The sequence below is a fragment of the Thamnophis sirtalis genome, unplaced genomic scaffold (assembly GCF_051295495.1).
Source record: "Thamnophis sirtalis isolate CommonGarterSnake01/CBP01778 unplaced genomic scaffold, rThaSir2_p1.2 scaffold_2, whole genome shotgun sequence".
Taxonomy (NCBI): Eukaryota; Metazoa; Chordata; class Lepidosauria; order Squamata; family Natricidae; genus Thamnophis; species Thamnophis sirtalis.
Window position 1 is genome coordinate 26,411,935 of NW_028261382.1, and position 14,390 is coordinate 26,426,324.

The 14,390-nt window shown below is 46.8% G+C and overlaps 1 protein-coding gene across 1 annotated transcript in view; it reads right to left on the reverse strand.

Annotated features, from left to right (window-relative positions):
- Positions 1 to 3,887: 3,887 nt before the first annotated feature.
- AGPAT2 (1-acylglycerol-3-phosphate O-acyltransferase 2) overlaps positions 3,888 to 14,390 on the reverse strand; it is a 42,318-nt gene continuing 31,815 nt past the window's right edge. Inside the window, exons 4-6 of the mRNA XM_014054304.2 lie at positions 9,662 to 9,757; positions 7,855 to 7,927; positions 3,888 to 6,986 (exon numbers count right to left, since the gene is read on the reverse strand). Coding sequence (XP_013909779.2) covers positions 6,820 to 6,986; positions 7,855 to 7,927; positions 9,662 to 9,757 — 336 coding nt within the window. The 3' untranslated portion in view covers positions 3,888 to 6,819. The remainder of the gene's footprint in view (positions 6,987 to 7,854; positions 7,928 to 9,661; positions 9,758 to 14,390) is intronic.

Sequence of the window (14,390 nt, forward strand, 5' to 3'; positions counted from 1 at the left end):
CTTGGACTCTTACCCAGCCAGATCAGTATCAAACATTTCCCTGACCTCAGCAGAAGCGAGGTTTTTTCTTCTCCTTTCTCTCCTTAATACTGAATTCTTTTTACATTGCTATCCTCTGGCTTATTTAATTTTGCCCTTGCTCTTTTTATCTTTGACCTTGATTAATTCAGCTGTTTATTCCTTAAAATCTACATACAAAATGGAAGGTGGGATATGATTCAGGTGTTGAATTGGGAAGGTGGATTTAAAACAACGCCCCACCCCCCACCCCTGCGCGTGCTCAGCGGGCCACGGTAAAATTATCAAAGGCTGACTGGTCCGCGGCGATAAAAAGGTTGGGGACCACTGCTCTAGACAACCCTAACTCCCTCAACTGTCCATCTTATGATTTAGCCACCAGAACCCTAATGGTCTTAGTAGCTCTTCTCTACGCTCTTCCTAGGGTCTCAGATCCTTTTTTGGTCTCATGATGACCAGAACTGGATGCAGGATTCCAAGCGTGGCCTCACTAGTTCAGTGTAAAGTGGTACTCTCACTTTCTGTGGTCTTGAATCTTGTTGAATGCAGCCAAGGTCTGCGTTGGCTTTCCTGACTGTTGCAGCAGACGCCTGGTTCCTATTTAAGGGGTGGTCTACTAAGGCTCCTGGATCCCTCTCACTGTTACTGCTGTTGCGCCAGGAACCGCTTATTCTATACCTGCACATTTGGTTTTTCCTGCCTAGGTACAGAACCTGATTTCTCTCGCTGTTGAATCGCATCTTATTCAGAGGTGCGCTGCTGTCGGTTCGGACTGGTTCGAGTGAATTGGTAGTAACCCGACCTGCCCACCTGCCCCAGCAGCATCCTGTCCTATATCACTGTGTTTTTGAAGCTGCACACATGTGCGCAGGCTCACATTTTCAGTCTGGTGCGAACCGGTTGTTACATTAAGTGACACCCACCTCTGTTTCTATTGGGTAGGGCCTGTCGAGATTCTGCTAAATCTTGAAGCTGTCTTCCAAAGTGTTAACTTTTCCTATCAGCTTGATGGAAATTTATACTCCCCCCTCCCCCATGTCCTTTATAAACACAGTCTTGATTCTAGTAAAGCTGTCAGAATTCCTCTTCTAAAATAACTGACACAGGTGATCAGTCCAACAGTCTTAAAGGGACCCAAACTCTACCCATGTTCTGCCTCATGCATTTTCAAAAACTTTTGTTTGTGTCATTCATCCAACAGTTGTTGAATTTGCCCACCCCTTCACATACACTTGATTGGATAGAATGGAATAGAATGAGCTGGAAGGGACCTCATGGTACTTCACTGCTGCAGAGCTGCTGTTATAGACAACCTACCTTTGTGTCGGGAGTCTAAGGCTGCATTGCATGGACCAGGTACTAGCACCTAAAACAGGGACTTGGGCCGCTAGTGCATCAAAGAGGCAGCGAAGAAAGGAGATAATCCTGAGTCCTTTTTTTTTGTAACAGTGCAGATATTTTGCTCTCCTTTTTTCTTGTTTGAAGCCTGTATGTTTTTGGCCACGTGCTGATCTCCATGGTGCTTCCCAGCACATATTGTGCATTATCGTCTGGCGGTGGGGCCACCTCAATATTGGACATTGAAGAGCACAATGGGGCAGGGATTTGTGAATGGGATAGAGCAGGGGTGTCAAACGCAAGTCCCGCGGGTTGCTTAAATCTGGCCTGCAGAGGCGGCCTGGACATATCAAAGGATAGGCCCGTGGTGCCTCTGCTAGCCAAAATGGGCTGGGGGGGAGGCAGCCCCCCCAGCCCATTTTCAGCCTCCTGAGCCTCCTGCAGCACTCTGCCTGCCGAAAACGGGCCATAGGCCCGGGAGGCCCACCATGGCCATGCCTAACCCTGGGCCACACACACATGCACCCCCGGCCCTTGGAGGTCAAACACAACCCTAATGCGGCCCCCAACGAAATCGAGTTTGACACCCTTGAGCTACAGCCACTTTGTATTCGGAAAAACTATTGTAACCTGCATGTAACCTCTTTAAGGGAATTAATGGATCTTCGGAAGGGTTGATCTCCAGTTTCTCATATCTCAGTCAAAACATGATTGTGACAAGGTTGGGTGGGAGCAAAAGGAAGCCATTAGGAATGCTGGGAACCAGGCTGAACAGCTGATAAGGAAGGAAACAACGAGAATAAAAGGACATTCGGGGTTTGCTGAAGTCTGCAAAAGTTTGAATTGTTATCATAGAAATAGCGCTGCGGCGTTCCTGCCCCCGGCTTTCCAATAAATCTGTTCTTGGCTAACACAACCTAAAGAAGTAGGACTTTTAATCTCATTACAATGGGGGAAACTTTAAATGGTCTCATTCGTTGAACTGTCCTGCGATGTCAGTGCTGGAGGGTCTGGGAGTGAAACTTTCAGTCTCAAAAACTGGCAAGGGGCTAAATAGGGCTTGCTGGGTCAATTGCCACTTGGGGGAAATGCCTTTTAAGTGAACTTGAAGTGGGGGGGGGTTTCCGTTGTTCTGAGGGTCTTGGAAAGGCCAATAATAAAGCTGGGGGGGGCATCATTCCAGACTGGGCTGGATTTTCCATAGAGATCATCCAGACACCCTCCTGGTAAGGAAAAAACAGTACCGAGCCAGTTTGGGGAAATGATGATGGTGCTGGGCCTAGAAACCAGGAGGTTGAGGGTTCTAGTCCCATCTTAGGCACAAAAGCTGGTTAGGAGAATTTGGGCCAGTCTGTTTATCTCAGCCCAACCCACCTCACAGGCTTGTTGTAGAAGAAATAGGACGAGGGTGTACAATGTGTGTTTGCCACCTTGAGTTACAGCAGTAGCACTTCGATTTTTATACTGCTTCACGGTGCTTTCCAGCCTTCTCTAAGCGGTTTAGAGAGTCAGCATGTCACCCCCAACAATCTGCGTCCTCTTTTGCCTGACCTCATAAGGACGGAAGGCTGATCCACCTTGAGCCACTCAGGGTCGAACTCCAAACAGTGGGCAGAGTTAGCTTGCAGTGCTGCATTCTAACCCATACAATCAGAGTGAATATAGCACTAAATGCATAATATCAGGATGGAAGGCTGAATTGACCTTGAGCTGGTCAGGATCGAACTGCTGGCAGTGGGCAAAATTAGCCTGCAATACTGCATTCTAACCACTGTGCCACTGCTGGAGAAAGTGGGGGGGAAGGGATGGAGGGAAGGAAGGAAGCAATAGCATTTAGATGTACATATACCACTTCATATTGCTTTACTGTACTCTCTAAGTAGTTTGCAGAGTCAGCCTACTGCCCCCAACAATCTGGGTCCTCGTTTTACCGATCTCATAAGGACGGAAGGCTGATCCACCTTCAGCTGCTTAGGGTCGAACTCCAAACAATGGGCAGAGTTAGCTTGCGGTGCTGAATTCTAACCCATACAATCAGAGTGAATATAGCACTAAATGCACAACATAAAAGGTAAAGGTAAAGGTTCCCCTTGCACATATGTGCCAGTCGTTCTCGACTCTAGGGGGAGGTGTTCATCTCTGTTTCAAAGCCGAAGAGCCAGCGCTGTCCAAAGACGTCTCCATGGTCACGTGGCTGGCAGGACTCAATGCCGAAGGCGCACGGAATACTGTTACCTGCCCACCAAAGGTGGTCCCTATTTTTCTACTTGCATTTTTACGTGCTTTCGAACTGCTAGGTTGGCAGAAGCTGGGACAAGTCAGGGGAGCTCCCTCTGTTACGTGGTGCTACGGATTTGAACCACCGACCTTTCTGATCAAGAAGGTCAGTGGTCTTAGCCACTGAACCACTGCGTCCCTATTAAATGCATAACATAAGACAAGGTAAATTAACTCAGACATGGCTAAGGCCTCCCTTCCCTCCAATTCTCCAAAGCAAAAATTTTGGAAGGAATCAACCACGCCAGCATTGCTTCTTTTTAAATAAAATTCTTTATAAAAATAGTACATTTGACAATACCAAAAAGCATCCAATGGTTTTCAATATAAGGCACTTTTGCACATGTTTTTGGTACGCTTTCGAAAGGGTGAGAAAAACCATTCTTCAGCTGTCGGAACTACAACTCCCAGAAGCCACATACTCTTTCCTGGTCTCCGCCCCCTGAAGTCAGGCTGGGGATGAGCGCTTTGGGCCTAAGGTTGAGGGCCTCCCTTCCAGATGTGCTTGTCCCCCCTCCATCCATCCCCAGGACAAGGACAGCCATATTCCCAAGCCCTGTAAATTAAGCTGGAACTGGCTTAAAAGGATAGTGGATCCAACAGACCATCTGAATGCTGGAGTTGTGCTTGATGATGTCTTCCAGATGCTGAGCTGCTTTGGGAGCAGCTTCATCCCCTGCTAAGTGGGAGACAGGCTTTGTTGCAGAATTGGAGGGGGGGGGCAGCAAGAAGACTATCCCAGAATGGAGGAGAGCAATCCTAGAGATTTGGTTTTTATCCTGTCCATGGAAGGATGGCTGATCACCAAGCCCAAGGAATTCTCTAGAGTCTGGGAGTGATCTTTTTCAACTCCGATGACGTCAAGATGGGTGGACTTCAACTCCTAGAATTCCCCTGACTGGGGAATTCTGGGAGTTGAAGTTCACCCATCTTGAAGTTGGGCAAGATGTGCCCAGTCTCAACCGTTTTTGTGGGGACTGTAGAAGAATGATTCATGGGGACAGGGCCACAGCGGATTGGATGAAAGCAAGGGAATGCAACTTGCTTTTGCATGGTGGGGCTGCCAAGAACCTTAAAGATCACCTAAGCCTTTGATGGGGAACTAAAGGCACACGTGCTGGAAGTGGCACACACAGCCATCTCTCCGGGCATGGGAGCTGTCGCCTGTTGCTCTTCCAGGTTCCAGCATGCCAGCCAGTTGGTCTTCACGTTCGTGGGAATGCCGGAAACTGGAAGAGCAGCCACCCAGTGCTCATGCCCATGCCAGGAAGACGATCTTCCGTTTTCTGTCACATGCACCAGCACCAACCACCTGGCCTTCTGGTTTCTGTTGTGCATGCATGCATGCATGAAGACCAGCTGGGCGATGCCCTTGTGCATGCTGGAAACCGGAAGATCATCTTCTTGGCTACTCTTCTGGTTTCTGGCACATACATGCGAGCGCACAGACTCCCTTATTTCGGCACGCAATGCCGAAAAGGTTCGCCGACACTGACCTAAGCCCACCCAACTTGGGTTCAGGGTCCCAACCGGTTCAGAAATGGACACCCTTGAGCAAAAAAAAAAAACAAAAACAAAAACAAAAACAAAAAAAAAAAACCCTCCGGGTCTCTCCCTGAGACTGGAGGGCCTCACTCAAACTTTGCAAGATGGTGGAAGCTGCCTTTCTACAGACTAAACCTTTCCTCAACTTGCAGGCTGAAGGAAGTGTAAGGCTGATTGTCAACCAACAGGCAGTGGCTTCATCGGCTGGTTCGGGTGAGAATGGCTGGATCAAGGCTTGTGGGGAGCAACCACAGTTTAGCAGGGCAGCAGCCAAACGTGCAGGGAATGTCGGACAAGTGACAAGTTCTCCCTCCCAGTTCCGAGTGAATGCAACGTCTATTCTCTTTTTAAGAGTTTACTTCTGAGAATTTCTGCCCCAACACAACTCAAAAGTTGGACTCACAACTCTGCTGAAGGTTGACAGAATTAGTGAAAGAGCTGCTAGCAGCATTGTGCCCTCTGTTTATCACAAAAAATCAAAATAAAATGGGCATGCTTTGCTGAGGTGACAGGCAAATCCAAACACTACGGCAGGGAAGTTTAATCAAATTTCTTCACACGTTTGTCTTGTTTTGAAATTCTCTCCAACAAAAGGATTCCCCCCCCCCCCATCAGCTCTTCCCTTCGCCATCATGAGATCTCAGAATTTTCAAGTTCATATGTCTGCTTTGCACTCCGACACACAAACCGTGTGAGGCAACTTTTGGTGACTAAAAGCCTTGAGATAAATTTCTTCTTGCAACAGAGCTCTAGTTATCTTGAAAGAAAAGAACGGGGAGAACTTTGTCCCAAATAAATAAGAAAGCTTCCTTTTTCTTAGGCAACATTTAACGTTGGAAGGACTTTATGATGTCTGGACTTCAATTCCCAGAATTCTTCAGCCAGCGTTCCTTAGCGGGCTGGATAATTCTTGGAGTTGAGGTCCTCACATCTTAAAAGTTAGTGAGACTGAGAAGGATCAATAAGAGTCCTGGAGGATGGAATTTGCTTGGTTGCCATAGCAGCAAACTTTACTGTGGTCCCTCCACATTCTCCCCAGTTTACCTGTGGGAGTTTACTAGCGTACCTTATCTCCAACAGTAATAGATGCAGCCTATCAGAACAGCAACCACCCAGCATCTCCTCTTCTGGACAAGGGTCATTACTGGTTCCCCCTCTCAACTCAAAACTGCGTCAAATAATGGGGCCTGATGCCCCCCAACTTCCTTCGGAAAAAATGCCAAGTGGATCAAGGTCTGGGCCTGTCGACCCAAATTACCCCTGTGCCCAATGAAGAGAAGAAGCACCTTCACACCATCACCCTGGGGGGCAAAGAGGAAGCCATGGACCCAGTCCCTGAGGTCACCAGGAGAGAGAAAAGGCACTTGGGGTTGTTTAAACTGCTGGTTGTGGACACCAAGAAGGGCAGGAATCTTTGGTAACAGCAGTTTGTGGAGAAGGAGGTGAGGAGGGAAAGGCCAGACGAGATTCCTCAACCTTTGAGCACATCCACCGGTTGAATTTCCTCCTCCCCCTCACTCAAATGCTTTGGAACAACTTACACAAAGTTTTCGTCAAGCAAGGGGGGGCCATCACCACTCTTGGGGGCAATTGAAGGACCTGTCCCACAGGTGAGCCCTCCAGTCATTTTGGCAAGAGACCCTACTGCCCAAGGATGGAGGCCTCTCCGTTGGCTTCTCTGCTCTTTCCCGATAATGTGAAGAAGGTTTCCCTCATGGTGGTGTAGCATTGCTTGCAGAGATCATCAACATCCTCATTTGTCAGGCCCTTCGTTGAGATGGGCGGGAAGATTTCCACCTTGATTTTGCCTGGAGACAGAAAAGACAGTGACAAATTCCTCTCTATGGACCCTTACTGCCCCCACCCGACATATTTAGAGCAGGAAGCTCTGTTGGTTGGCCAAGCCAACTCTCCCAAGCATTTGGGAAGTGGGAACCACAAGGAAACTCCTCCACTCACCCAATACATGGCCCAACTCGCAAACCCATTCTCCTGACCGGATGTTTCCCCCGATTAATTTACCCCACTGTCCCTCTGGGTTCTCACAACGGAATGCGACAACTTGCCATGGCCAACTAGCTATGGAACAACTCACCATAGCCAACTTGCTGCAGGACAATTCAACAATTCAATTTAATTAGTTAAAATAATTAAAACATTGTTTTAATTGTTGTCATTCACTTTTCATGTTGTCCCTCCTTTAATGCAGGGGTGTCAAACTCAATTTCATTGAGGGCTGCATCAAGTCTGTGGTTTACCTCAGGGGGGATGGGTGTGCATGGCTGACTGAGTGGCGTAGCTGACTGGGTGGGTGTGGTCAACTGGGTGGGCATGGCCAGCTTGACACCACTCCCCAAATTGCTGGCATGTTTCCTTTTCCCATTGGGTAGACCGGGCCGAAACTACGGCGGTGAAACCAGAACCGTGGGAAACAGCCCCCCTCCCGGTCTCTCAAGTGTTTTTTCTGCTGGTCCAGAAATCCGATTTGTTTCTTGAAAAGCTCTATCAAGCAAGCGGGGAGGAAGAGATGCTGCTCTGAACCCAGGCACATCTGCAGGCAGAGAATTGGCTCACCAAGCCAGCAACCTGGATTCCTTTTAGCCATGCCAGAGAATTTGGATCTCCAAGGACAGTTAAGGGAAGCAGAACAACACTGCAAGCTGTGCATTATCCTACCTGATGTAAACATCTTCTTTTCTGGGTTGTAAAACGAAGAAAAGGAGGAATAGACCACAGGAATTATTGGAACCTTCAAAGGGAAGATAATAATAATAATAAAAAGTTAGCAAAAATCTGGAATGTCTATGGAGATTCTCAGTCATTCAGGTCATGGTTGTCCCAACCATGGACTTCCTGGTTTTTCTTTGAAGGCATTTCGCTTTTCATCCAAAAAGCTTCTTCAGCTCTGGCTGGATGGTCAGGTTCTTCCATTTCCCACCCTTCAAACAGAGCTGAAGAAGCTCCTTGGATGAGAAGGGAAACATCTTCAAAGGAAAAACCAGAAAGTCCAGTTGCCTCTTGAAGAAAGCACCTTTGGGTCAAAAATCTGGAAGTTCTTAAATCTACAATGATCCCTGTTTTGTTACGTTTTTGACTCCCAGGGTGATTTATACTTCTTTTTTTTTTACATGACATAATAGCAAAGAAAACAATGAAAACTTCCTTCTATCAGGATTTTTCTTATGCTGGTGCTTTATTAAAAAGGAGAAATTTTGCACAGAAGAGGAACTTGGGAGCTGTGGAAGGAAGTCAACCAAAAGAGAACTTGACTGGAGTCAGGTGTTCAGAGAAAGTTGCACAAGAACAGGCAAGGGGTCACCATTGCATAACATGATGTTGAGTTCAACATTAAAAAGAAAAGGAAGGAGCTGATCATAACGTTGTTGAGATGCAGTTGAACTAACTCTTCATTCAACGTATTTTTTTGCAGTGCCCTAAAGTTATATTCAGGGAGGAAATGGTTTAATGTATATTAATTTAATTCTGAGACCTTTGACGTTACCATAAAAGTAGTGTTGCTACTCATGATTTGGGCTTCTTGTCTCAGGCTGTTCCTGGGGGTCCCTACGATAGCAAGAAGCAGCCTTCCTCAGCCTTCCAAGACCTGCTCCATAATCCCCAACAGGTGAGACTTATGGGAGTTGAAGTCTAAAAGGTGGGACATTTTCTCAGTGTCTACGAAAAAAAGCTTGGAGCCAAAGTACCCAGGACCAGCCTTTGATTAGATTAACAGAGTTGGAAGGGACCTTGGAGGTCATCTAATCCAACCCCCCACCCAAGTGGGAAACCCTACATCATTTCTGACAGATGGCAGTCCAGTCTCCTCTTGAAAGCTTCCAGGGATGAAGCGCCCACAACCTCTGAAGGCAACTTTTGTTAAATGGCTTGATTGTTCTCACTGTCAGAAAATTTCTCCTTATTTCCGTTCTTGTTCAGTTTCCATCCATTCTTCCTTGTCTGGCCTTGGGGTGCTTTGGAAAATAACTTGACCTCCTCCTCTCTGTGGCAGCCCCTCAAATATTGGAAGACTGCTATCCTGTCTCCCCTGGTCCTTCTCTTCCCTAGACTAGCCATGTCCAGTTCTTGCAACCGTTCATCGTATGTTTGAGCCTCCAGTCCCCTCATCATCCATTGTTGGAAAGTCTCAAAAGCTGATCCCATGACCTTGGGACACAGCAATGTATGAGTATGAGTCATAAGTATGAGTCAGTTGTCAAGTGTCCGAATTTTGATCACGTGACCCTGGGGAGGCCGCAAAGGTCACAGCTATGAAAAATGGCCCTGTCCCTTTTTTCAGTTGTAAGTTTGAACGGTCACTAAACAAACTGTTTGTAAGTCGAGGACTACCTGCACTATGTAATGTTTGTCAACTTGAGTTATTTATAAAAAAATTAAAAAGGCAGGCTATAAATAATCATAGGTATAAATAATCCCATTTCAATCCATGGGAGGCAAGTCACTCCTGCCAAGCACCGTCCCTCACCTGGGTCTGGACTGCGAGATGAAAAGCTCCCTTCTTGAAGGGCAGAAGATCTCCGTTCATGTTCCTTGTTCCCTCTGGGTAGATCCAGATCTTGAGCTGCAAACAAAAGGAAAGACAGATTGTAGCACCTGGTGTGTTGTGTGTATGTTTGTGACAGGTTCCCCTGGCTGTGAGGCGCCTCAGCCCTTTGTGTTCTGACCGAGGCTTCCCCAGCAGCACGAAGCCGAGTCCTCGTCCCGATAAACCCCTTTTATTTAATTGGCAGTGAATTCCTCTACAGCAAAGTCTTTCCTCTCCCACAGTCTTTCAAGAGAGTTCACAATTACCAACCTTGATCAGGCTTGGAGAGGGGCCAGTCTGATATCTTTCAGACGCCACAATACTTGGCACGAATGCAGGAATGAACTAATTGTCTACTGCAAACTCCATTCCCCTTTCGCTCCTCTTTTATTTCCTACGGGAGGGGCCACTCACAGTCCACCTTACTCCCAAGTTGACCCCTGTTCTTTAGCTGCTCCCTTCGTCTGGCAACTCTGCATATGCGCACACTGGGAACAGGCTCCAGCTGTTCTTCTGCCTCACTGATGTCTGACTCCGAAGGCAGCTGATAACTGTCAGACAGCCCATGGCCCCCTTTCTGCCTCCGACACAGAGCCCTCCTCAGAGCCTTCCCCAGACTCCAGGACTGGCCCATCTTCCTCCCCAACCTCCTCACTGTCCGACTCTGCTGCCAGCACCACTGGCCACTGGTGAGCCAAAAACAGCCCTTAAAATCTGAGCAGCTACCCATCCCTCGGTCAAGATTTTGGAAGTACCCCAAATCAAAATGACCTCTTTCTCTTCCTCCCTTCTGAGATTTTTGCTGCAGCTTCTGAAAGGTTCCTCCCCGCACAAAAACTGCAGAAAACTAGAAACTCAGTTGCACTGTTTGCAAATCTAACCGTAAATCAAGGAGCTACCTAGAATGCTCCTACCAACACGGACAGGGCAGGTTGCTAGTACATAAATGGGGAGCAAAACGCTACACTCGCTAGCACTGATGGTGTTAAATAGTTGGGTGATGAAACGTCTGCAAGAAAGCCACCAAGTTCAGAGAGCACCAAGGACCTCACAGATCAGCCCCAAGCTGCAAATATTCTTTTCTATCGGTAACACAAATTTCAGGCTTTTGACGCCCAAAGTAATTGAGAAGTGTTACCTAGAGATGCCATCTACCTCAATGTTCACACAGAATAAAATGTAGGCAATAGAGGCATATCTTTCAAAGGATAGTTTGGATGCTACAACATTCAAATATAGTCCCAAAGGTGCTTTTTCAGGACGCAACTGGACTTTCTTGTTTTCTTCTGAGCTGAAGAAGCTTCTTGGATGAGAAGCAAAATGTCTTCAAAGAAAAAAGCAAGAAAAGTCCATTTGCCTCCTGAAAAAAAGCACCTTTGGGACAACCACGAACTGGATGATGGAGAATCTATACAGACTTTTAGCTATACAATTTGGGACGCACAGCCTTTGCATGGTGTGGGAGGAGGAATGGATTTCCAGGGGGGAAATTGCAGACCACAGGAACCATTTGCACCACTCAGGTGACCCTCTTGAGGACACAGATAAGCCTCCAGGTGGCCTCAATGACTCTCTCAAAGGATGCCAAGGGCCAGCTGTCTGCAAGGAATATAAATCCTTCCATTCCCCACCATCCAGTCAGAGCTGAAGAAGCTTCTTGGATGAGAAGCGAAACCTCTTCAAAGAAAAAAACAAGAAAGTTGCCTCCTGAAAAAACACCTTTGGGACAACCACAACTGGATGACTGAGAATCTCCATAGACCTTCGAATAAAGTGTTTGAAAAGCACATTTCTTGCTTATGGACAGTTGTGCCTTTTAAAAACTAAATCTGTTCCCCATGAAAGCTTTAAAAGGAAACACTTAAAAACAATTTTGCAGAGTTTTTATTGCTTTTCAGCTCAAGTGTCAACTCGAAAAGCATCCCTGGCCTGCATCCCTTAATTAGGGCATCAGTCGGAACCCTGACACCAAGTGGGAATCATAGAAGGGGCCTTGGAGGTCTTCTAGCCCAACCCTAGCCTGGTTCAGAGCAGAAGACCTTATGCCATCCCAGTCAAATGATTATTAAAAAAAAAAACCTCCAGCAATATCCTGTTGACTTGATTTGGAAGTGAATTCAAATACCTTTTGAGGCTGTTTAAACTTTAGAAAAGCTCTAGTAAGACTACACCTAGAATACTGCACCCAGTTTTGGTCACCATGCTATAAAAAAGAGGTTGAAACTCTAGAAAAAGTGCATAGAAGAGCAACCAGGATGATGAGGGGACTGGAGGCTAAAACATACGATGGACGGTTGCAGGAACTGGGCGTGGCTAGTCTAGTGAAGAGAAGGACCAGGGGAGATAGGAGAGCATCTTCCAATATTTGAAGGGCTGCCCCAGAGAGGAGGAGGGGGTCAAGCTATTCTCCAAAGCACCTGAAGTCCAGACAAGGAACAATGGATGGAATCTGACCAAGGAGAGATTTAACCTGGAAATAAGGAAAAAAAATTCTGACAGGGAGAACAATCAACCAATGGAACAGAGGTTGTGGGCGCTTCATCACTTGACACTTTCAAGAAGAGATTGACTGTCATTTGTCAGAAATGGTGTAGAGTCTCCTGCTTGAGCGGGTGGTTGGACTAGATGACCTACAAGGTTCCTTCTAACTCTGTTAATCTGTTAGAAATGGAATTAATCTTGCCACCTCCAGGACATTGTTTGAACAAGAAAATGTCAAATTTTGTTCTCATAATATCTACGACTGGTGGCAATCTCTAGTTGATCCTGGATTACCTTGAACAAAAAAACCTGAGCAAGATGATATTTGATTAGCATACTGGCTGGGGAATTCTGAGAGTTGTCCTGTTTGAGAAACACAGCTCTGAAGCAATTTGTTCTCTTTAGCTGGTTAGTGAGAAAATGAAGTCTGCGTGCATCTTATCAACTGCCTGAAGGGGGTGCTGTTGTCCTGGCATGCTTTCAAAGGGGGCAGCAGGTGTGAGGAAGAGATCAGATTTGAACCAAACTTACTTAGAATAAATAGAATGAGCTGGAAGGGACCTTGGGGGTCTTCTAGACCAGCAGTCACCAAATGGTGGTCCGTGAGAAAATTTTGGTGGTCCGCAGAAAAATTATTTGTATTTTTTATATTGCACTCAATCGGGGGTCCTCAAAACTACGGCCCCTGGGCCGGATATATGCAATGAATGTTTGTGTTGCTGCAGAGAGTCTCCCCCTTTGACGTCTTTTTGTGCAGGTCGGAGGGGGCAGAAATTCAGACTTGGGGTCTGCTTTAGTCTCCTGGTGGGAGGCTTTGGGTGAAGGCTGGAGGGAAGAGCCACTGGTGGCAAAGAGCTGGTGGGCCTCATTCCAGTGGGACTGCATCATGGTCTGGAACTGGCTGACCATCTCAGCCCGCTGAGTCTCCAGGTGCAATACCTGGCCTTGCACTCCCACAGATCTTCCCTCTGCTTGGAAAGCCTATGCTCCTAGTCCTCAGTGAGGTGCTTCTGCTAAGCCTCCTTCTCAGCCAGAGCCAATTTGAACTGAGCTGTTTTGCCAACTCTTTCTCCTGGTGGCTACTTTGCCCCAGCAACTGCTTCCTGTAGGGGCCCTAAGGAGCCCGGACGCGCAGGCGAGGAGGGGCTGGGAGGGGAGGAGTGAGTAGAGGCCGGCAAGGCTCCCCTCGACATGAATGACATTGAGTTGGCCACGCCCACCCAGACACATGACCACCTAGCCGCACCCACCTAGCCAGTCATAAGGCAGATATTAGTGGTCTGTGGGATTTAAAATCATGAATTTAGTGGTCCCTGAGATCCGAAAGGTTGGGGACCCCTGTTCTAATCCATCCCCTTATTTTAGATAAGTGATTGTCTAGACTCTTTTTAAAAACCTCCAGTGATGGAGCACCCACAATTTCTGAAGGCAAGTTGTGCATATAATGAATGATTATGTCAAGGACTATCTGTACGATACAATGAACAATTGAGGGACCTGGGTATGTCTAAACTAACAAAGAGCAGGATTAGGGGAGACACGATAGCAGTCTTCCAATATCTGAGGGGCTGCCCCAAAGAAGAGGGAGTCAAGCTATTCTCCAAAGCACCTGAGGATAGAACAAGAAGCAATGGGTGGAAACTAATCAAGGAGAGAAGCACCTAGAAAACTAAAGAGTTGTAAGTGCTTCATTCCTGGAGTCCCTAGGGTGGTTTTTCAAGAGGCAACTGGACTTTCTGGTTTTTCTTTGAAGACGTTCTACTTCTCATCCAAGAAGCTTCTTCAGCTTGGATGAGAAGCGAAACATCTTCAAAAAACAAACAAACCAGAAAGTCCAGTGAAAATTTACCGTGGGCAACCATGACCTGGATGACTGAGAATCTCCATATCCATTCCTGGAGGTTTTCAAGAAAAAAAGATTGGACCACCAGTGGTCCAGGAGGGAATAAGGACTCCTGCCTTGGTCAAGGAGGTTGGACTAGATCTCCAAGGTCCCTTCCAGCTCTACAATTCTATGCTCAATAGAATTTGATCAGCAAGATGGAATCAGAAAGTCTTCATGTGAAAACATTCAACCACTTATCAGAGAAAAAAAATATGCAGGTAGTTCTTGAGTCTGTCCATCAGAGTCATAACTCAAGACAGTCATAAACTGGGTTGATCATGTGACTGATTCAATTTTACAACC